The following is a 20852-nucleotide window of genomic DNA, read 5'->3' as shown; positions in this document are numbered from 1 at the left end:
AGTCCCACTCCTTGAGGCGCCTCATGCATTTCCTAGGGAAGATGGTGGCAGCAATGGAAGCAGTCCCTTTCGCGCAGTTTCATCTGCGCCCTCTACAATGGGACATTCTCCGCCAATGGGACGGGAAGTCGACGTCCCTCGACAGGGATGTCTCCCTCTCTCAGGCAGCCAAGGACTCTCTCCGATGGTGGCTTCTTCCCACCTCATTGTCAAAAGGAAAGTCGTTCCTACCCCCATCCTGGGCGGTGGTCACGACAGATGCGAGCCTATCAGGGTGGGGAGCAGTGTTTCTTCACCACAGGGCTCAGGGTACGTGGACTCAGAGAGAGTCCACCCTTCAGATCAATGTTCTGGAAATCAGAGCAGTCTATCTTGCTCTGCGAGCCTTCCAACAGTGGCTGGAGGGCAAGCAGATCCGGATTCAGTCGGACAATTCCACAGCGGTGGCGTACATCAACCACCAAGGGGGAACACTCAGTCGGCAAGCCTTTCAAGAAGTCCGGCGGATTCTGACGTGGGTGGAAAACACAGCATCCACCATATCCGCAGTTCACATCCCAGGCGTGGAAAACTGGGAAGCAGACTTTCTCAGTCGCCAGGGCATGGACGCAGGGGAATGGTCCCTTCACCCGGACGTGTTTCAGGAGATCTGTCGCCGCTGGGGGATGCCGGACGTCGACCTGATGGCGTCACGGCACAACAACAACGTCCCGGTTTTCATGGCACGGTCTCACGATCACCGAGCTCTGGCGGCAGACGCCTTAGTTCAGGATTGGTCGCAGTTCCGACTACCTTACGTGTTTCCACCTCTGGCATTGTTGCACAGAGTGATCCGCAAAATCAGGTCCGACTGCCGTTGCGCCATTCTCGTCGCTCCAGACTGGCCAAGGAGGTCGTGGTACCCGGATCTGTGGCATCTTACGGTAGGACAACCGTGGGCGCTACCAGGCCGTCCAGACTTGCTGTCTCAAGGGCCGTTTTTCCATCTGAATTCTGCGGCCCTGAACCTGACTGTGTGGCCATTGAGTCCTGGATCCTAGGTACCTCAGGTTTATCTCATGATGTTGTTGCCACCATGAGACAGGCTAGGAAACCATCCTCCGCCAAGATCTACCACAGAACGTGGAAGATATTCTTATCTTGGTGCTCCGCTCAGGGAGTTTCTCCCTGGCCATTTGCATTGCCTATTTTTCTTTCCTTCCTGCAGTCTGGGTTGGAAAAAGGTTTGTCGCTTAGCTCCCTTAAAGGACAAGTCTCTGCGCTATCCGTATTCTTTCAGAAGCGCCTGGCGCGACTTCCTACGGTACGCACGTTCCTGCAAGGGGTTTGTCATATTGTTCCCCCTTACAAGCGGCCATTGGAACCCTGGGATCTGAACAAGGTTCTAATTGCTCTCCAGAAGCCACCTTTCGAGCCTATGAAGGAGATTTCCTTTTCTCGGCTTTCACAGAAAGTGGCTTTTCTGGTGGCGGTCACGTCTCTTCGGAGAGTGTCAGAGCTGGCGGCGTTATCTTGCAAATCTCCCTTCCTGGTGTTTCACCAAGACAAGGTAGTACTGCGTCCAATTCCAGAGTTTCTTCCCAAGGTGGTATCTTCCTTTCATCTCAATCAGGATATCACTTTACCATCTTTGTGTCCGCATCCAGTTCACCAATTTGAAAAGGGTTTGCATCTGTTGGACCTGGTGAGAGCACTCAGGATCTACATTTCCCGCACGGCGCCTCTGCGCCGTTCGGATGCACTCTTTATCCTGGTCGCTGGTCAGCATAAAGGGTCGCAAGCTTCCAAATCCACCCTTGCGCGGTGGATCAAGGAACCAATTCTTCACGCCTACCGTTCTGCTGGGCTTCCGACTCCTTCTGGACTGAAGGCCCATTCTACCAGAGCCGTGGGTGCGTCCTGGGCATTACGGCATCAGGCTACGGCTCAGCAGGTGTGCCAGGCGGCTACCTGGTCGAGTCTGCACACTTTTACCAAGCATTATCAGGTGCATACCTACGCTTCGGCGGATGCCAGCCTAGGTAGACAAGTCCTGCAGGCGGCGGTGGCCCACCTGTAAGAAAGGGCTGCCTGACAGCCCGATCACGAGGTATTCTTTTACCCACCCAGGGACTGCTTTTGGACGTCCCAATTGTCTGGGTCTCCCAATTAGGAGCGAAAAAGAAGAAGGGAATTTTGTTTACTTACCGTAAATTCCTTTTCTTCTAGCTCCAATTGGGAGACCCAGCACCCGCCCTGTTTTTTCTTAGGGTATTTGTTTTTCGGGTGCACATGTTGTTCATGTTGATAAGTTACGTTCTCCGATATTGTTATCGGATTGAATTTGTTTTTGAAACAGTTATTGGCTTTCCTCCTTCTTGCTTTTGCACTAAAACTGAGGGACCCGTGCTCCCACGGGGGGGTGTATAGCCAGAAGGGGAGGGGCCTTACACTTTTAAGTGTAGTACTTTGTGCGGCCTCCGGAGGCAGTAGCTATACACCCAATTGTCTGGGTCTCCCAATTGGAGCTAGAAGAAAAGGAATTTACGGTAAGTAAACAAAATTCCCTTCTTTTTTATTTGCTGTATTTTTCGTTTTATAAGATGCACTTGACTATAAATCGCACCCCAAATTTACAGGAGGGATATAGGAAAAAATGTTAAAATGTGGGTTCGTATTATAATAGCTCACGAGGGGAAACGGCGGTGGTGGAGCGGCACAGGAGGTTGGGTTAGCGATGCTGCAGGCTCTGAGGAGGTGGTGGAGCGGCTCAGGAGAGTCACAGGAGGTAGCGTTGGCGATGCTGCAGGCTCGGAGGAGGTGGTGGAGCGGCTCAGGAGGGTTCACAGGTGGTAGGGTTGGCGATGCTGCAGGCTCGGAGGAGGTGGTGTAGCGGCTCAGGAGGGTCACAGGAGGTTGGGTTAGCGATGCTGCAAGCTCGGAGGAGGTGGTGGAGCGGCTCAGGAGGCTCCCCTCCTGAGCCGCTCCACCACGTCCTCCGAGCCTCATGGAGGCGGAGGGTCAGTGGACCCGAAGGTCAGTGGACGGAGGGTCGGTCAAGCTGCAGGCTCAGAGGAGGCGGTGTCGTGGCTCAGGAGGGTCAGTGATACTTCGGGCATGAGGGTATCACAGTGGGCGCCATTGATCTACCGGCGCTCTGCGTGCTTCATTGAACTGCTGGAGGTTGACGGTATAGACTTCAAGAAAATAGCTGCGGAGGCGATGCGTGCGCATATGAACTTCAAGAAAATGGCCGCGGAAGCCAATCACGTCAACCGTCAGCAGTTCAATAGAGCCCACAGCGCACCAGCAGATCAATGGCGCCCGCTGTGGCAGTATCCCCGACTCTCTGTTCTGTGACCCTCCTGAGCCGCTCCACTGCAGTGACACCACCTTCTCTGAGCTCTCAGGATCGCCGACTGTCTCCTGTGACCCTGCTCCGCCGCCTCGGGAAGCCACATCCTGATTATAAGACGCACCTCATTTTCAACCCAGTTGCGTCTTATAATCCGGAGAATACAGTATGTTTTTGTTTTGTTTTTTCTCCTTTTTAAAGAGGTATAAATTTCTATCCGTCCGGTATTGATTTCTGTGATGGGGGCTTGTGCCTCGTCTGATTTATACTTGCGTTGCTTTAGGAAAGGTTTCGGGGTTTTTCATTATGACGCCATTGATGTTAAAACTGTTTTGTGATGCAAAGCTACGTTTTTATTTTTCTTGTAAAATGTTTGTGGTACGAGGATGGGGCGCACAGTTTGCCCTCTCTATATAGGCACAGTATAGCTGGTTGTGTTTTTATTTTCTTTTTCGCTCCTAATTGGGAGACCCAGACAATTGGGTGTATAGCTACTGCCTCCGGAGGCCGCACAAAGTACTACACTTAAAAGTGTAAGGCCCCTCCCCTTCTGGCTATACACCCCCCCGTGGGAGCACGGGTCCTTCAGTTTTTTGCTTTGTGCGAAGGAGGTCAGACACGCACGCATAGCTCCACTGTTTAGTCAGCAGCAGCTGCTGACTATGTCGGATGGAAGAAAAGAGGGCCCATACAGGGCCCCCAGCATGCTCCCTTCTCACCCCACTTTCTGTCGGTGGTGCTTGTTAAGGTTGAGGTACCCATTGCAGGTACGGAGGCTGGAGCCCACATGCTGATTCCTTCCCCATCACCATTAGGGCTCTGGGCGAAGTGGGATTTTACCGGTCTCCAGGCACAGAGACCGTGCTCCATCCGCAGCCCCTGGAGAAGCCGCTGGATTTGGAGCTGAGTATCGTCAGGGACATGGCCCTGCTCCGTCAAGGTACTCTGTGTCCCCGTGCATACGCGCGCACACCGCAGCATTGCTGGGTGTGTTAGTGCGCCGGGGACAACAGCGCTGCTGCGCTTGTGCCATTTCCTCACTTCAGCTTAGCTGAGTGGGTAGACTCAGGGAGAACGGTCGCGCCGGCCGCTGGGACTGCGACGCGGCTGGGACTTGTGGTGCGCCGGGGACTTCCGCGCTGGCCGTGCATATATCCACGGCCGCGCTTATTACTACAGTCCCCGGCTTTTGCGGCCTAGTTTGTTCGTTCCCGCCTCCGCACCTGCCAGTCAGGAGGAGGGCGGGACGCTGTACAGAGCATCAGCGCTGAGGGCTGGAGTCGTTTTTACATACTCCAGCCCTCACACCAGGCACAGTAGGACGCAGTTTCCCGCTCTTTGTTTGTGGCATGCCCACGGTCCGCCCCTCTTCACAGAACGCCGGCAGCCATTCCTGCCTGCACGCTGAGCTGCAGAGGGGAGACGGGGAGACCCAGACACGGGATTCTACGGCCTCATACCCGCTGTTCAGCGGGCGGTAAGCAGCCCTCAAGGGCTCAACTTGTGCCGTTTGTATACTGAGTATTTTGTGTTTGCAAATACTTTGTACTGTACGGTCGCTGGTGATTCTCGGCTATATTCCCTCCTAGATTACAAGGAGGCAACAGCATGTCGTCCGCAAAACGCAAGGGTGCCAAGGCACAGACATTATATGCTGCCTGTACCGCATGTGGGGCTGCTCTACCGGCAGGTTCCACTGACCCCCATTGTGTGCAGTGCTCGGCCCCTGTGCAACTTGCACAGCCGGGGCCTCTGCTGGACGTGACCCAGGGTGTACCACCTGTGAATGCTGTCCAGGTGACAGGAACGGAGTTTGCAGCTTTTGCTGACAGATTGTATATGACCATGTCATAGATTCTTGAAACATTGCAGTCTAGACCAGTAACTCAGACCATGGACACTGTGGCATCATTGCTCCCTGGTCCCCCTCAGCTGGAACACTTCCAAGCTCCGGGGGTGTCACATGCACCCCAGGGTGACGATTCTGACTCGGACGACAGTCCCAGACAACCTAAGCGGGCTCGTTATGAGGGGCCCTCAACTTCGTCTCACTGGTCAGGATCCCAGCGGGACGAATCTATGGGTGATGAGGCGGATGTAACTGATCAAGATTCTGATCCTGGGTCCGCTCTCAATCTGGATACACCGGATGGTGACGCCATAGTGAATGATCTTATAGCGTCCATCAATAGGATGTTAGATATTTCTCCGCCAGCTCCTACTGAGGAGGAGGCAGCTTCACAGCAGGAGAAATTCCATTTCAGATATCCCAAGCGTAAATTAAGCACTTTTCTGGACCACGCTGACTTTAGAGATGCAATCCAGAAACACCACGCTTATCCTGAGAAGCGGTTTTCTAAACGGCTTAAAGATACACGCTATCCTTTTCCCCCTGACGTGGTCAAGGGTTGGACCCAGTGTCCCAAGGTGGACCCTCCAATCTCCAGGCTTGCAGCTAGATCCTTAGTTGCAGTAGAAGATGGAGCGGCACTTAAAGATGCCACTGACAGGCAGATGGAGCTCTGGCTGAAATCCATCTATGAAGCTATTGGAGCGTCGTTGGCGCCAGCTTTTGCAGCCGTATGGGCACTCCAAGCTATTTCAGCTGGGCTTATACAAGTCGACTCGGTCACACGTACATCTGCCCCGCAGGTGGCACCATTGACCTCTCAAATGTCTGCATTCGCGTCTTACGCGATTAATGCTGTCCTGGACTCTACGAGCCGTACGGCGGTGGCGTCAGCCAACTCCGTGGTTTTGCGCAGAGCCCTGTGGTTGAGAGAATGGAAAGCAGATTCTGCTTCCAAGAAGTGCTTAACCAGTTTGCCCTTTTCTCGTGACCGATTGTTTGGGGAGCGTTTGGATGAAATCATTAAACACTCCAAGGGTAAGGACTCATCCTTACCTCAACACAGACAAAACAAGCCCCAACAAAGGAGGGGTCAGTCTGGTTTTCGGTCCTTTCGAGGCTCAGGCAGGTCCCAATTCTCCTCGTCCAAGAGGACTCAAAAGGATCAGAGAGGCTCAGATTCTTGGCGGACGCAGTCACGCCCAAAAAAGACAGCAGGAAGAACCGTTACCAAGACGGCTTCCTCATGACTTTCAGCCTCCTCTCTCCGCATCCTCGGTCGGTGGCAGGCTCTCCCGCTTTGGCGGCATTTGGCTGTCACAGGTCAAAGACCGTTGGGTGAGGGACATTCTGTCTCACGGGTACAGGATAGAGTTCAGCTCTCGTCCTCCAACTCGTTTTTTCAGAACTTCCCCACCGCCCGACCGAGCTGATGCTCTGCTGCAGGCGGTGGCCGCTCTAAAGGCGGAAGGAGTGGTGACTTCCGTTCCTCTTCAGGAACAAGGTCACGGTTTTTACTCCAATCTGTTTGTGGTGCCAAAGAAGGACGGGTCCTTTCGGCCCGTCCTGGATCTAAAGTTGCTCAACAAACACGTAAAAACCAGGAGGTTCCGGATGGAATCTCTCCGCTCCGTCATAGCCTCAATGTCTCAAGGAGATTTCTTAGCATCAATAGACATCAAGGATGCTTATCTTCACGTGCCGATTGCGCCAGAGCATCAGCGTTTTCTACGCTTCGTTATAGAAAGCGAACACCTGCAGTTCGTAGCGTTACCTTTCGGGCTGGCAACAGCCCCTCGGGTCTTCACCAAGGTCATGGCAGCAGTAGTAGCTGTCCTGCACTCGCAGGGTCACTCCGTGATCCCGTATTTGGACGATCTACTTATAAAGGCACCCTCTCAAGAGGCATGCCAACACAGTCTGAACGTGGCACTGAAGACTCTCCAGAGTTTCGGGTGGATTATCAACTTTTCAAAGTCAAATCTAACCCCGACCCAATCACTAACATATCTTGGCATGGAGTTTCATACTCTCTCAGCGATAGTGAAGCTTCCACTGGACAAGCAGTGCTCTCTGCAGACAGGGGTGCAATCTCTCCTGCAGAACCAGTCCCACTCCTTGAGGCGCCTCATGCATTTCCTAGGGAAGATGGTGGCAGCAATGGAAGCAGTCCCTTTCGCGCAGTTTCATCTGCGCCCTCTACAATGGGACATTCTCCGCCAATGGGACGGGAAGTCGACGTCCCTCGACAGGGATGTCTCCCTCTCTCAGGCAACCAAGGACTCTCTCCGATGGTGGCTTCTTCCCACCTCATTGTCAAAAGGAAAGTCGTTCCTACCCCCATCCTGGGCGGTGGTCACGACAGATGCGAGCCTATCAGGGTGGGGAGCAGTGTTTCTTCACCACAGGGCTCAGGGTACGTGGACTCAGAGAGAGTCCACCCTTCAGATCAATGTTCTGGAAATCAGAGCAGTCTATCTTGCTCTGCGAGCCTTCCAACAGTGGCTGGAGGGCAAGCAGATCCGGATTCAGTCGGACAATTCCACAGCGGTGGCGTACATCAACCACCAAGGGGGAACACGCAGTCGACAAGCCTTTCAAGAAGTCCGGCGGATTCTGACGTGGGTGGAAAACACAGCATCCACCATATCCGCAGTTCACATCCCAGGCGTGGAAAACTGGGAAGCAGACTTTCTCAGTCGCCAGGGCATGGACGCAGGGGAATGGTCCCTTCACCCGGACGTGTTTCAGGAGATCTGTCGCCGCTGGGGAATGCCGGACGTCGACCTGATGGCGTCACGGCACAACAACAAGGTCCCGGTTTTCATGGCACGGTCTCACGATCACCGAGCTCTGGCAGCAGACGCCTTAGTTCAGGATTGGTCGCAGTTCCGACTACCTTATGTGTTCCCACCTCTGGCATTGTTGCCCAGAGTGATCCGCAAAATCAGGTCCGACTGCCGTTGCGCCATTCTCGTCGCTCCAGACTGGCCAAGGAGGTCGTGGTACCCGGATCTGTGGCATCTCACGGTAGGACAACCGTGGGCGCTACCAGGCCGTCCAGACTTGCTGTCTCAAGGGCCGTTTTTCCATCTGAATTCTGCGGCCCTGAACCTGACTGTGTGGCCATTGAGTCCTGGATCCTAGGGAACTCAGGTTTATCTCATGATGTTGTTGCCACCATGAGACAGGCTAGGAAACCATCCTCCGCCAAGATCTACCACAGAACGTGGAAGATATTCTTATCTTGGTGCTCTGCTCAGGGAGTTTCTCCCTGGCCATTTGCATTGCCTATTTTTCTTTCCTTCCTGCAGTCTGGGTTGGAAAAAGGTTTGTCGCTTAGCTCCCTTAAAGGACAAGTCTCTGCGCTATCCGTATTCTTTCAGAAGCGCCTGGCGCGACTTCCTAAGGTACGCACGTTCCTGCAAGGGGTTTGTCATATCATTCCCCCTTACAAGCGGCCATTGGAACCCTGGGATCTGAACAAGGTTCTGATTGCTCTCCAGAAGCCACCTTTCGAGCCTATGAAGGAGATTTCCTTTTCTCGGCTTTCACAGAAAGTGGCTTTTCTGGTGGCGATCACGTCTCTTCGGAGAGTGTCAGAGCTGGCGGCGTTATCTTGCAAATCTCCCTTCCTGGTGTTTCACCAAGACAAGGTAGTACTGCGTCCAATTCCAGAGTTTCTTCCCAAGGTGGTATCTTCCTTTCATCTCAATCAGGATATCACTTTACCATCTTTGTGTCCGCATCCAGTTCACCAATTTGAAAAGGGTTTACATCTGTTGGACCTGGTGAGAGCACTCAGGATCTACATTTCCCGCACGGCGTCTCTGCGCCGTTCGGATGCACTCTTTATCCTGGTCGCTGGTCAGCATAAAGGGTCGCAAGCTTCCAAATCCACCCTTGCGCGGTGGATCAAGGAACCAATTCTTCACGCCTACCGTTCTGCTGGGCTTCCGACTCCTTCTGGACTGAAGGCCCATTCTACCAGAGCCGTGGGTGCGTCCTGGGCATTACGGCATCAGGCTACGGCTCAGCAGGTGTGCCAGGCGGCTACCTGGTCGAGTCTGCACACTTTCACCAAGCATTATCAGGTGCATACCTACGCTTCGGCGGATGCCAGCCTAGGTAGACAAGTCCTGCAGGCGGCGGTGGCCCACCTGTAAGAAAGGGCTGCCTGACAGCCCGATCGCGAGGTATTATTTTACCCACCCAGGGACTGCTTTTGGACGTCCCAATTGTCTGGGTCTCCCAATTAGGAGCGAAAAAGAAGAAGGGAATTTTGTTTACTTACCGTAAATTCCTTTTCTTCTAGCTCCAATTGGGAGACCCAGCACCCGCCCTGTTTTTCTGAGGGTATTTGTTTTTCGGGTGCACATGTTGTTCATGTTAATAACTTACGTTCTCCGATATTGTTTATCGGATTGAATTTGTTTTTGAAACAGTTATTGGCTTTCCTCCTTCTTGCTTTTGCACTAAAACTGAAGGACCCGTGCTCCCACGGGGGGGTGTATAGCCAGAAGGGGAAGGGCCTTACACTTTTAAGTGTAGTACTTTGTGCGGCCTCCGGAGGCAGTAGCTATACACCCAATTGTCTGGGTCTCCCAATTGGAGCTAGAAGAAAAGGAATTTACGGTAAGTAAACAAAATTCCCTTCTTTATTAAGAGTTTTTATGCTGAATTCTATTTTCATGTCTCTTTAGGATTCAGTAATAACTGGTCGTAAAGCGGATGTCCTGAAGGCTGCACATCTGTGTGCGGAGGCAGCGCTCCGCCTGGTAAAGCCCGGAAACCAGGTGAGAACCGCAGAGTGCTCAGTCTGGATACCGCTCCAGATGTAGCAGAGTCGATGTGTTGTGTATTACGACATCAGAACAGGCAGCTACAGCTGGTAACGACTCCACCGTGTCTGCCCGGCTGCGGTATCCTGATGAGCGGCTGGGATCCCCGCATCTCACAGTATTCAGCTTCTGCGGAGTGTAATGATACCATTTCATGTGTTTGTAGAACGCGCAGGTGACTGAAGCATGGAACAAGATTTCTCCGTCTTTTAACTGTGTACCCATTGAAGGTAGGACGCAGCCGGGAAATACTCAATGTTTTAATTGTTCTTCAGTTTGTCTTATAGCTACAAAAATACAATGAAAGTGAATCTGTTACCAGATTTGATAATACAAAATCCATGTATTTTAGACCTGATGATAGTGGTGTACTTTCTTTGAAAATCCAGCTGATAGCTGTTTTTTGTTTGTTTTTTAATACATAAAGGTTTCCTGGCTAATTTTACAAAGAGCATTTCTTTGTCGCTCCATTGGGAGACCCAGACAATTGGGTGTATAGCTTCTGCCTCTGGAGGCCACACAAAGTATTACACTTTTAAAAAAGTGTAACCCCTCCCCTCTGCCTATACACCCTCCCGTGGATCACGGGCTCCTCAGTTTTATGCTTTGTGTGGAAGGAGGCACACATCCACTCATGCATTCTCATACATAGTTATGACGGATGGAAGAAAAGAGGACCCCGATGGGGTCCCCGGCATGTTCCCTTCTCACCCCACTATGTCGGCGGTGTTGTTAAGGTTGAGGTACCCATTGCGGATACAGAGGCTGGAGCCACATGCCGTCTCCTTCACCATCCCTTATGCGGCTCTGGGAGAAGTGGGATCCTAAGCGGTCATCCACGTGCTGGGACCGTGCTCCATCCGCAGCCCCTGGTGGAACCTGCCGGTCTGGAGCTTCTTCACCCCCAGGGACCGGGCCCTGCAACTTGAAGGTACTCTGTGTCCCCATGTGTGGACTGTACAGGGAGGGAGGTCGCTCCTTCTCCCCGGAAGCCGCGGTAGTTCCGTCCGCAGTTTTTTTCGGCGGACTTCCGCGCCGACCGTGCCTGCTTGTCGGGCACGGCCTTAAATTTAGTCCCCGGCTTCGCCGCGGCCTAGTCGAGCAAAATCCCGGGCCTGCCTGTCAGGGGTTAGGGCGGGATTACCGACGTGACATCGGCTCTGAGGGCTGGAGCATCTTTGCATGTCTCCCCCCACCCTCATTGACCACTTGGGGACTCCAGATTCCCGCTCTTTGCTGGCGCCGCCCTCGGCTCCACACCCCCCCTGAGAGCTCCGGCAGCCATTTTTAGCATTCTGCCGGTGGATGCTACTCAGCGGCAAAGCTCTGCAGCTCTGGGGGATCCACGACAGGGAATCTGGAGGACACACTCCGCTCGTTAGCGGTTGGTAAGCCACACCGGTCACCCGGTGTTGGTCCCCCTAGGGTGCCGGGATATATATAGATATATATATCTGTTCGGAAAGGCTGTATACCCTTTTTTCATATACCCTCAGTGGTCACTCTCCTAAGAGACAACAGCATGTCGTCCACAAGGAGCAAAGCTACTAAGGCACAGACTTTTTTCGCGGCCTGTACCTCTTGTGGGGCTATGTTGCCTGCGGGATCCACCTACCCCCACTGTGATCAATGCTCGACTCCTGCCACGCTTGCTCAGCCGGAGCCTCGGGCACTTGTGGGCCCCTCGGCTCATGTAGATCCCCCGGCTCCCCCTGAGCAGTCTGCAGGGACAGAGTCACCGTCGTTGGCCTCTTTCGCTGCGACACTCTCCCAGTCACTTTCTCAATCCATTGCACAGTCTATGGACAAATGGTCATCTAAGCTCCTTGAGGCTTTGCAGTCCAGACCGGGCCCTTCACAGGCCCCGGCCCCTGTTAGTTTGTCTCCTCCAGGCCCCTCTCGGTCCGCGCCGCAGCGCGCTCCCAGGATAGCCTCTAGGTCCCAGGCGGAGGACTCCTGCCCGGATCGCAGCCCCAGGCCAGCTAAGCGGCCTCGCTGGGACTCTTCCCCGGCCTCCTCACGCTGCTCTGGATCCCAGCTTGATGACTCTCAGGAAGACGAGGCGGACGTGGGAACTCAGGGCTCTGACCCTGACTTCACCCTTAACCTTGATGCCCCTGAGGGGGACGCCTTGGTAAATGATCTTATCTCGTCCATCAACCAGGTGCTGGATCTCTCACCCCCACCTCCTCCTGCAGAGGAGCCGGCTTCTCAGCAGGAGAAACACCAATTTCGATTCCCCAAACGTACGCGCAATACGTTTTTCTTTGGCGCTCCATTGGGAGACCCAGACAATTGGGGTGTATAGCTATGCCTCCGGAGGCCACACAAAGTATTACACTAAAAGTGTAAAGCCCCTCCCCTTCAGCCTATACACCCCCCGTGCTGCCACGGGCTCCTCAGTTTTTATGCTTTGTGCGAAGGAGGCAGACATCCACGCATAGCTCCACAGCTTAGTCAGCAGCAGCTGCTGACTATGTCGGATGGAAGAAAAGAGGGCCCATAACAGGGCCCCCAGCATGCTCCCTTCTCACCCCACTCTTGTCGGCGGTGTTGTTAAGGTTGAGGTATCCATTGCGGGTACGGAGGCTGGAGCCCACATGCTGTTTTCCTTCCCCATCCCCCTTAGGGCTCTGGGTGAAGTGGGATCCTATCGGTCTCCAGGCACATGAGACCGTGCTCCATCCACAGCTCCTGAGGACTCTGCTGGATAGGAGCCGAGTATCGTTCAGGGACATGGCCCTGCTACTTTGAGGTACTCTGTGTCCCCGTGGGGACCGCGCACAGCAACACTCCAGCATTGCTGGGTGTGCTAGTGCACCGGGGACCGCGGCGCTGACTGCGTTTGTGCCTTTACACACTGCAGCGTCGCTGAGTGTGTTAGTGTATGGGGACTGCCGCGCTGACCGCCGCTGCCATTGTTATCACTGCGGCGCGGCTGGGACTGTTAGAGCGCCGGGGACTTCCGCGCCGACCGCGCTTATACGGCGGCCGCGCTTATAACTTTAGTCCCCGGCTTTTGCGGCCTAGTCTCATTTTTTTCCCGCCCCCAGGCCTGCCAGTCAGGGGAAGGGCGGGACGCTGTAAAGGACGTCAGCAACTGAGGCTGGAGCATGCTTTGCATACTCCACCCCCCTCACTGTGCACAGTGGGGCACCAGATTCCCGCACTTTCTAGGGCACGCCCACGGCCCCCTCCTCTCCTCAGGACGCCGGCAGCCATTCCTGTCAGCTCTGCTAACGCTGGAGAAGGGAGACAAGCTCAGGGAGACCCAGGCAGGAATTCTGGTGACCACACAACCGCATTGTGCGGGCGGTAAGCAGCACCTAGGTGCTGGCCCCACTGGTGCAGAAGTGTACTTATAGATTATATGATTATAGGCTATACTTTACACTGTATGGTGCACGGTTGTTTTTGGCTATATACCCTCCTGTATTGCTCAGAGGAGACAACAGCATGTCGTCCACAAATAGCAAGGGTGCCAAAGCACAGACTTACTATGCTGCCTGTGCAGCATGTACGGCTATACTGCCGGCAGGTTCCACTGACCCTCATTGTGTGCAATGCTCGGCCCCTGTGGCACTTACTCAGCCGGAGCCTCTGCTAAGGGTGGCCCAGGGAGAACCACCTGTTAACACTGTCCAGGTGACAGGGACGGAGTTTGCAGTTTTTACTGAAAGACTTTCTGAGACTATGGCTAAGATATTAGAAGCCTTGCAGTCCAGGCCGGCATCTCAAGCCATGGGCACTGTGGAATCATTGCCCCCTGGTTCCCCTCAGTTGGAACAACAATGTTCTCCCGGGGTGTCTCATAGATCCCAGGGTGAGGTCTCTGACATGGAACGCAGTCCCAGACCGACTAAGCGAGCTCGCTATGAAATCCCCTCGACATCATGACATTGTTCAGGGTCTCAGCGAGAGGACTGTATGATGAAGCGGAGCTAGCTGATCAGGATTCTGATCCTGAAGCCGCTCTCAACCTTGATACTCCTGATGGGGACGCCATAGTGAATGATCTTATTGCGTCCATCAATCAAATGTTGGATATTTCTCCCTCAGCTCCTCCAGTGGAGGAGTCAGCTTCTCAGCAGGAGAAATTCCGTTTCAGGTTTCCTAAGCGTACAATGAGTATGTTTCTGGACCACTCTGACTTCAGAGAGGCAGTCCAGAAACACCGAGCTTGTCCAGATAAGCGTTTTTCCAAGCGCCTTAAGAATACACGTTACCCCTTCCCCCCTGACGTGGTCAAGGGCTGGACTCAGTGTCCCAAGGTGGATCCTCCAATCTCCAGACTGGCGGCTAGATCCATAGTTGCAGTGGAAGATGGAGCTTCACTCAAGGATGCCACTGACAGACAGATGGAGCTCTGGTTGAAATCCATCTATGAAGCTATCGGCGCGTCTTTTGCTCCAGCATTCGCAGCCGTATGGGCACTCCAAGCTATCTCAGCTGGTCAGGCGCAAATTGACGCACTCACACGTACGTCTGCGCCGCAGGTGGCGTCCATAACCTCTCAAACGTCGGCATTTGCGTCCTACGCTATTAATGCTGTCCTGGACTCTGCGAGCCGTACGGCGGTTGCAGCCGACAATTCGGTGGCAATACGCAGGGCCTTGTGGCTACGGGAATGGAAGGCAGATTCGGCTTCCAAAAAGTGCTTAACTGGTTTGCCATTTTCTGGCGACCGCTTGTTTGGTGAGAGATTGGATGAAATCATCAAACAATCCAAGGGAAAGGAAACATCCTTACCCCAGGCCAAACCAAAAACACCCCAACAGAGGAGGGGACAGTCGAGGTTTCGGTCCTTTCGGGGGGCGGGCAGGTCCCAATTTTCCTCGTCCAAAAGGCCTCAGAAGGATCAGAGGAACTCCGACGCATGGCGGTCCAAATCACGCCCTAAAAAGACCGCCGGAGGTGCCGCTACCAAGGCGGCTTCCTCATGACTTACGGCCTCCTCACACCGCATCCTCGGTCGGTGGCAGGCTCTCCCGCTTTTGCGACACCTGGCTGCCACAAGTAAAAGACCGTTGGGTGAGAGACATTTTGTCTCACGGTTACAGGATAGAGTTCGGCTCTCGTCCTCCGACTCGATTCTTCAGAACATCTCCGCCTCCCGAGCGAGCCGAGGCTCTTCTGCAGGCGGTGGGCATTCTGAAGGCAGAAGGAGTGGTGGTCCCGGTTCCTCTTCAGCAACAGGGTCACGGTTTCTACTCCAACCTGTTTGTGGTTCCAAAGAAGGACGGGTCTTTCCGTCCTGTTTTGGATCTAAAACTGCTCAACAAACACGTAATGACCAGGCGGTTCCGGATGGAATCCCTCCGCTCCGTCATCGCCTCAATGTCCCAAGGGGATTTCCTAGCATCGATCGATATCAAAGATGCTTATCTCCACGTACCGATTGCTCCAGAGCATCAGCGCTTCCTGCGCTTCGCCATAGGAGACGAACACCTTCAGTTCGCGGCACTGCCGTTCGGCCTGGCGACAGCCCCAAGGGTTTTCACCAAGGTCATGGCTACAGTAGTTGCGGTCCTCCACTCTCAGGGTCACTCGGTGATACCTTACTTATTAGACGATCTGCTGGTCAAGGCACCCTCTCAAGAGGCATGCCAACACAGCCTCAACGTTACTCTGGAGACTCTCCAGAGTTTCGGGTGGATCATCAATTTTCCAAAGTCAAATCTGACACCGGTCCAATCGCTGACATATCTTGGCATGGAGTTTCATACTCTTCCAGCGATAGTGAAGCTTCCGCTGGACAAACAGCGTTCACTACAGACAGGGGTGCAATCTCTCCTTCAAGGTCGGTCACACCCCTTGAGGCGCCTCATGCACTTCCTGGGGAAGATGGTGGCAGCAATGGAGGCAGTTCCTTTCGCGCAGTTTCACCTGCGTCCTCTTCAATGGGATATCCTACGCAAATGGGACAGGATGCCGACGTCCCTAGACAGGAACGTCTCCCTCTCTCAGGCAACCGAAGCTTCCCTTCGGTGGTGGCTTCTTCCCACCTCATTATCGAAGGGGAAATCCTTCCTACCCCCATCCTGGGCGGTGGTCACGACGGACGCGAGTCTGTCAGGGTGGGGAGCAGTTTTTTCCACCACAGGGCTCAGGGTACGTGGACTCAGCAAGAGTCCTCACTTCAGATCAATGTTCTGGAGATCAGAGCAGTGTATCTTGCCCTAAAAGCGTTCCAGCAGTGCCTGGAAGGCAAGCAGATCCGAATTCAGTCGGACAACTCCACAGCGGTGGCTTACATCAACCACCAAGGTGGAACACGCAGTCGGCAAGCCTTCCAAGAAGTCTGGCGGATTTTGATGTGGGTGGAAGCCACGGCCTCCACCATCTCCGCAGTTCACATCCCGGGCGTAGAAAACTGGGAAGCAGACTTTCTCAGTCGCCAGGGCATGGACGCAGGGGAATGGTCCCTTCACCCGGACGTGTTTCAGGAGATCTGTTGCCGCTGGGGGATGCCGGACGTCGACCTAATGGCGTCACGGCACAACAACAAGGTCCCAACATTCATGGCTCGATCTCAAGATCACAGAGCTCTGGCGGCAGACGCCTTAGTTCAGGATTGGTCGCAGTTTCAGCTTCCTTATGTGTTTCCCCCTCTGGCACTGTTGCCCAGAGTGTTACGCAAGATCAGGGCCGACTGCCGCCGCGCCATCCTCGTCGCTCCAGACTGGCCGAGGAGGTCGTGGTACCTGGATCTGTGGCATCTCACGGTCGGCCAACCGTAAGCACTGCCAGACCGACCAGACTTGCTGTCTCAAGGGCCGTTTTTCCATCTGAATTCTGCGGCCCTCAACCTGACTGTGTGGCCATTGAGTCCTGGATCTTAGCGTCTTCAGGATTATCTCAAGAGGTCATTGCCACCATGAGACAGGCTAGGAAACCAACGTCCGCCAAGATCTACCACAGGACGTGGAAAATATTCCTGTCGTGGTGCTCTGCTCAGGGTTTCTCTCCCTGGCCATTTGCCTTGCCCACTTTTCTGTCCTTTCTTCAATCCGGATTGGAAAAGGGTTTGTCGCTAGGCTCCCTTAAGGGACAAGTCTCTGCGCTCTCTGTGTTTTTTCAGAAGCGCCTGGCCAGACTCTCACAGGTACGCACGTTCCTGCAAGGGGTTTGTCACATCGTCCCTCCTTACAAGCGTCCGTTAGAACCCTGGGATCTGAACAGGGTGCTGATGGTTCTTCAGAAACCACCGTTCGAGCCAATGAGGGATATTTCGCTCGCACGCCTTTCGCAGAAAGTGTTTTTTTCTAGTAGCAGTCACTTCACTTCGGAGAGTGTCTGAGCTAGCAGCGTTGTCATGCAAAGCTCCTTTCCTGGTGTTTCACCAGGACAAGGTGGTTCTGCGTCCGGTTCCGGAATTCCTCCCTAAGGTGGTATCCCCCTTTCATCTCAATCAGGATATCTCCTTACCTTCTTTTTGCCCTCATCCAGTTCACCAGTGTGAAAAGGATTTGCACTTGTTAGATCTGGTGAGAGCACTCAGACTCTACATTTCTCGTACGGCGCCCCTGCGCCGCTCGGATGCACTCTTTGTCCTTGTCGCTGGCCAGCGTAAAGGGACACAAGCTTCCAAATCAACCCTGGCTCGGTGGATCAAGGAACCAATTCTCGAAGCTTATCGTTCCTCGGGGCTTCCGGTTCCCTCAGGGCTGAAGGCCCATTCTACCAGGGCCGTGGGAGCGTCCTGGGCCTTGCGACACCAGGCTACGGCTCAGCAGGTGTGTCAGGCAGCTACCTGGTCGAGCCTGCACACTTTCACGAAACACTATCAGGTGCATACCTATGCTTCGGCAGATGCCAGCCTAGGTAGGCAAGTCCTTCAGGCGGCGGTTGCCCACCTGTAGGACGGAGCCGTTACGGCTCTATTATGAGGTATTATTTACCCACCCAGGGACTGCTTTTGGACGTCCCAATTGTCTGGGTCTCCCAATGGAGCGCCAAAGAAGAAGGGAATTTTGTTTACTTACCGTAAATTCCTTTTCTTCTAGCTCCAATTGGGAGACCCAGCATTCGCCCCTGTTTTTGTGTACACATGTTGTTCACGTTGAATGGTTTCAGTTCTCCGATATTCCTTCGGATTGAATTTACTTTAAACCAGTTTATAATTTTTTCCTCCTTCTTGCTTTTGCACCAAAACTGAGGAGCCCGTGGCAGCACGGGGGGTGTATAGGCTGAAGGGGAGGGGCTTTACACTTTTAGTGTAATACTTTGTGTGGCCTCCGGAGGCATAGCTATACACCCCAATTGTCTGGGTCTCCCAATTGGAGCTAGAAGAAAAGGAATTTACGGTAAGTAAACAAAATTCCCTTCTTTGATCACTCTAACTTCAGGGACGCTGTCCAGAAGCCCAGAGCGGTCCCGGACAAGCGCTTTGCTAAACGGCACACTGACACGCGTTACCCCTTTTCACCTGAAGTCGTTAAGGGCTGGGCACACTCCCCCAAGGTGGACCCTCCAGTCTCTAGATTGGCTGCTAGGTCCGTTGTGTCTGTTGCCGATGGCTCATCCCTGAAGGATGCCACTGACAGACAGATAGAGCTCTTGGTGAAGTCTATTTATGAGGCCACGGGCGCATCTTTCGCCCCGGCCTTTGCGGCCGTGTGGGCTCTCCAAGCAATCTCTGCATGTCTGACTGAGATTAATGCCGTCACGCGGAATTCTGCTCCGCATGTGTCTTCCTTGACCTCTCAGGCATCAGCATTTTCGTCCTACGCCATGAACTCCGTCCTGGACTCCGCTAGTCGTACGGCTGTGGCATCCGCTAACTCCGTGGCCGTCCGCAGGGCCATGTGGCTGCGCGAATGGAAAGCAGACTCTGCTTCCAAAAGGTTCTTAACTGGTTTGCCTTTTTCTGGCGACCGTTTGTTTGGCGAACAGTTGGATGAGATTATTAAGGAATCCTCGGGAAAGGACTCCTCCTTACCCCAGTCCAAACCTCAGAGACCTCAGCAGAGAAAAATCCAATCGAGGTTTCGGTCCTTTCGTCCCTCCGCCAAGACCCAATCCTCGTCGTCCAACCGGCCGGAGAAAGGCCAGAGGAACTCCTATGCGTGGCGGTCCAAGTCACGCCCCCAAAAGGCCGCGGGAGGCACTGCCTCCAAGACGGCCTCCACATGACTCTCGGCCTCATCTAACCACATCCTCGGTCGGTGGCAGGCTCTCCCGCTTTGGCGACGCCTGGTGGCCACACGTTCAAGACCGATGGGTGAGAGACATTCTGTCTCATGGTTACAGGATAGAGTTCAGCTCTCGTCCTGCGGCTCGTTTCTTCAGAACCTCCCCACCCCCTGCACAGGCCGACGCACTTTTTCAGGCAGTGGACGCTCTAAAGATAGAGGGAGTTGTGATTCCCGTTCCCCTTCAGGAACGTGGTCGCGGATTTTACTCCAACTTGTTCGTGGTGCCAAAAAAGGACGGGTCATTCCGTCACGTTCTGGACCTCAAGCTGCTCAACAGACATGTGAGAACCAGACGTTTTCGGATGGAATCTCTCCGCTCGGTCATCGCCTCGATGTCACAAGGAGACTTCCTAGCATCGATCGACATCAAAGATGCTTATCTCCATGTGCACCCGAACATCAACGTTTCCTGCGTTTCGCCATCGGGGACCAACACCTCCAGTTCGTGGCATTGCCTTTCGGCCTGGCGACAGCCCCACGGGTTTTCACCAAAGTCATGGCATCCGTCGTGGCGGTCCTGCACTCTCAGGGCCACTCGGCGATCCCTTACTTGGACGATCTCCTAGTCAGGGCCCCTTCTCTGGTGGCGTGTCAACAAAGTCTTACCGTCACTCTGGCGACTCTCCAGCAGTTCGGGTGGATCATCAATTTCCCGAAATCCAAGTTGACGCCGACCCAATCACTGACTTACCTCGGGATGGAATTTCATACCCAGCCAGCGTTAGTCATGCTACCGCGGGACAAACCGCTTTCTCTGCAGGCGGGGGTGCAGTCACTTCTTCGGAGTCAGTCACACCCCTTAAGGCGCCTCATGCACTTCCTGGGGAAGATGGTTGCAGCCATGGAGGCAGTGCCGTTCGCGCAATTCCATCTACGGCCACTCCAATGGGACATTCTTCGCAAATGGGACAAGAGTGCTGCTTCCCTCGACAAGAACATCTCTCTTTCCCTCGCAACCAAAACATCACTTCAGTGGTGGCTCCTACCCACATCTCTGGCCCGGGGAAAATCCTTCCTACCCCCAACCTGGGCTGTGGTCACCACGGACGCGAGCCTGTCAGGTTGGGGAGCGGTTTTTCTCCACCACAGGGCTCAAGGAACCTGGACTCCAATAGAATCGCCCCTTCAGATCAATATCCTGGAGATAAGGGCAGTATATCTAGCCCTATTGGCTTTCCATCGGTGGCTGGAGGGCAGACAGATCCGAATCCAGTCGGACAACGCCACTGCCGTCGCCTACATCAACCACCAAGGCGGCACTCGCAGTCGTCAAGCCTTCCAGGAAGTCCGGCGGATTCTGCAGTGGGTGGAAGACGCAGACTCCACCATCTCCGCAGTTCACATCCCGGGCGTAGAAAACTGGGAAGCAGATTTTCTCAGTCGTCAGGGCATGGACGCGGGGGAATGGTCTCTTCACCCAGACGTGTTTCGAGAGATCTGTCGCCGCTGGGGAACGCCGGACGTCGATCTCATGGCGTCACGACACAACAACAAGGTCCCGGCCTTCATGGCACGGTCTCAGGATCACAGAGCTCTGGCAGCGGACGCTTTGGTCCAGGATTGGTCGCAGTTTCGACTGCCATACGTGTTTCCCCCTCTGGCGATGCTGCCCAGGGTACTACGCAAAATCC

The 20852-nt window shown here is 54.1% G+C and overlaps 1 protein-coding gene across 1 annotated transcript in view; it reads left to right on the top strand.

Moving 5' to 3' along the window:
- The window catches only part of PA2G4 (proliferation-associated 2G4), a 102393-nt gene that overhangs the window by 36974 nt on the left and 44567 nt on the right, over window positions 1-20852 (top strand). The window contains exons 5-6 of the mRNA XM_075336985.1: window positions 9887-9979; window positions 10191-10254. Of these exons, the coding sequence (XP_075193100.1) occupies window positions 9887-9979; window positions 10191-10254 (157 nt within the window). The remainder of the gene's footprint in view (window positions 1-9886; window positions 9980-10190; window positions 10255-20852) is intronic.

This window comes from Anomaloglossus baeobatrachus, chromosome 2 (genome assembly GCF_048569485.1).
Source record: "Anomaloglossus baeobatrachus isolate aAnoBae1 chromosome 2, aAnoBae1.hap1, whole genome shotgun sequence".
NCBI lineage: Eukaryota > Metazoa > Chordata > Amphibia > Anura > Aromobatidae > Anomaloglossus > Anomaloglossus baeobatrachus.
This window is presented reverse-complemented; position numbering and strand designations above follow the sequence as displayed.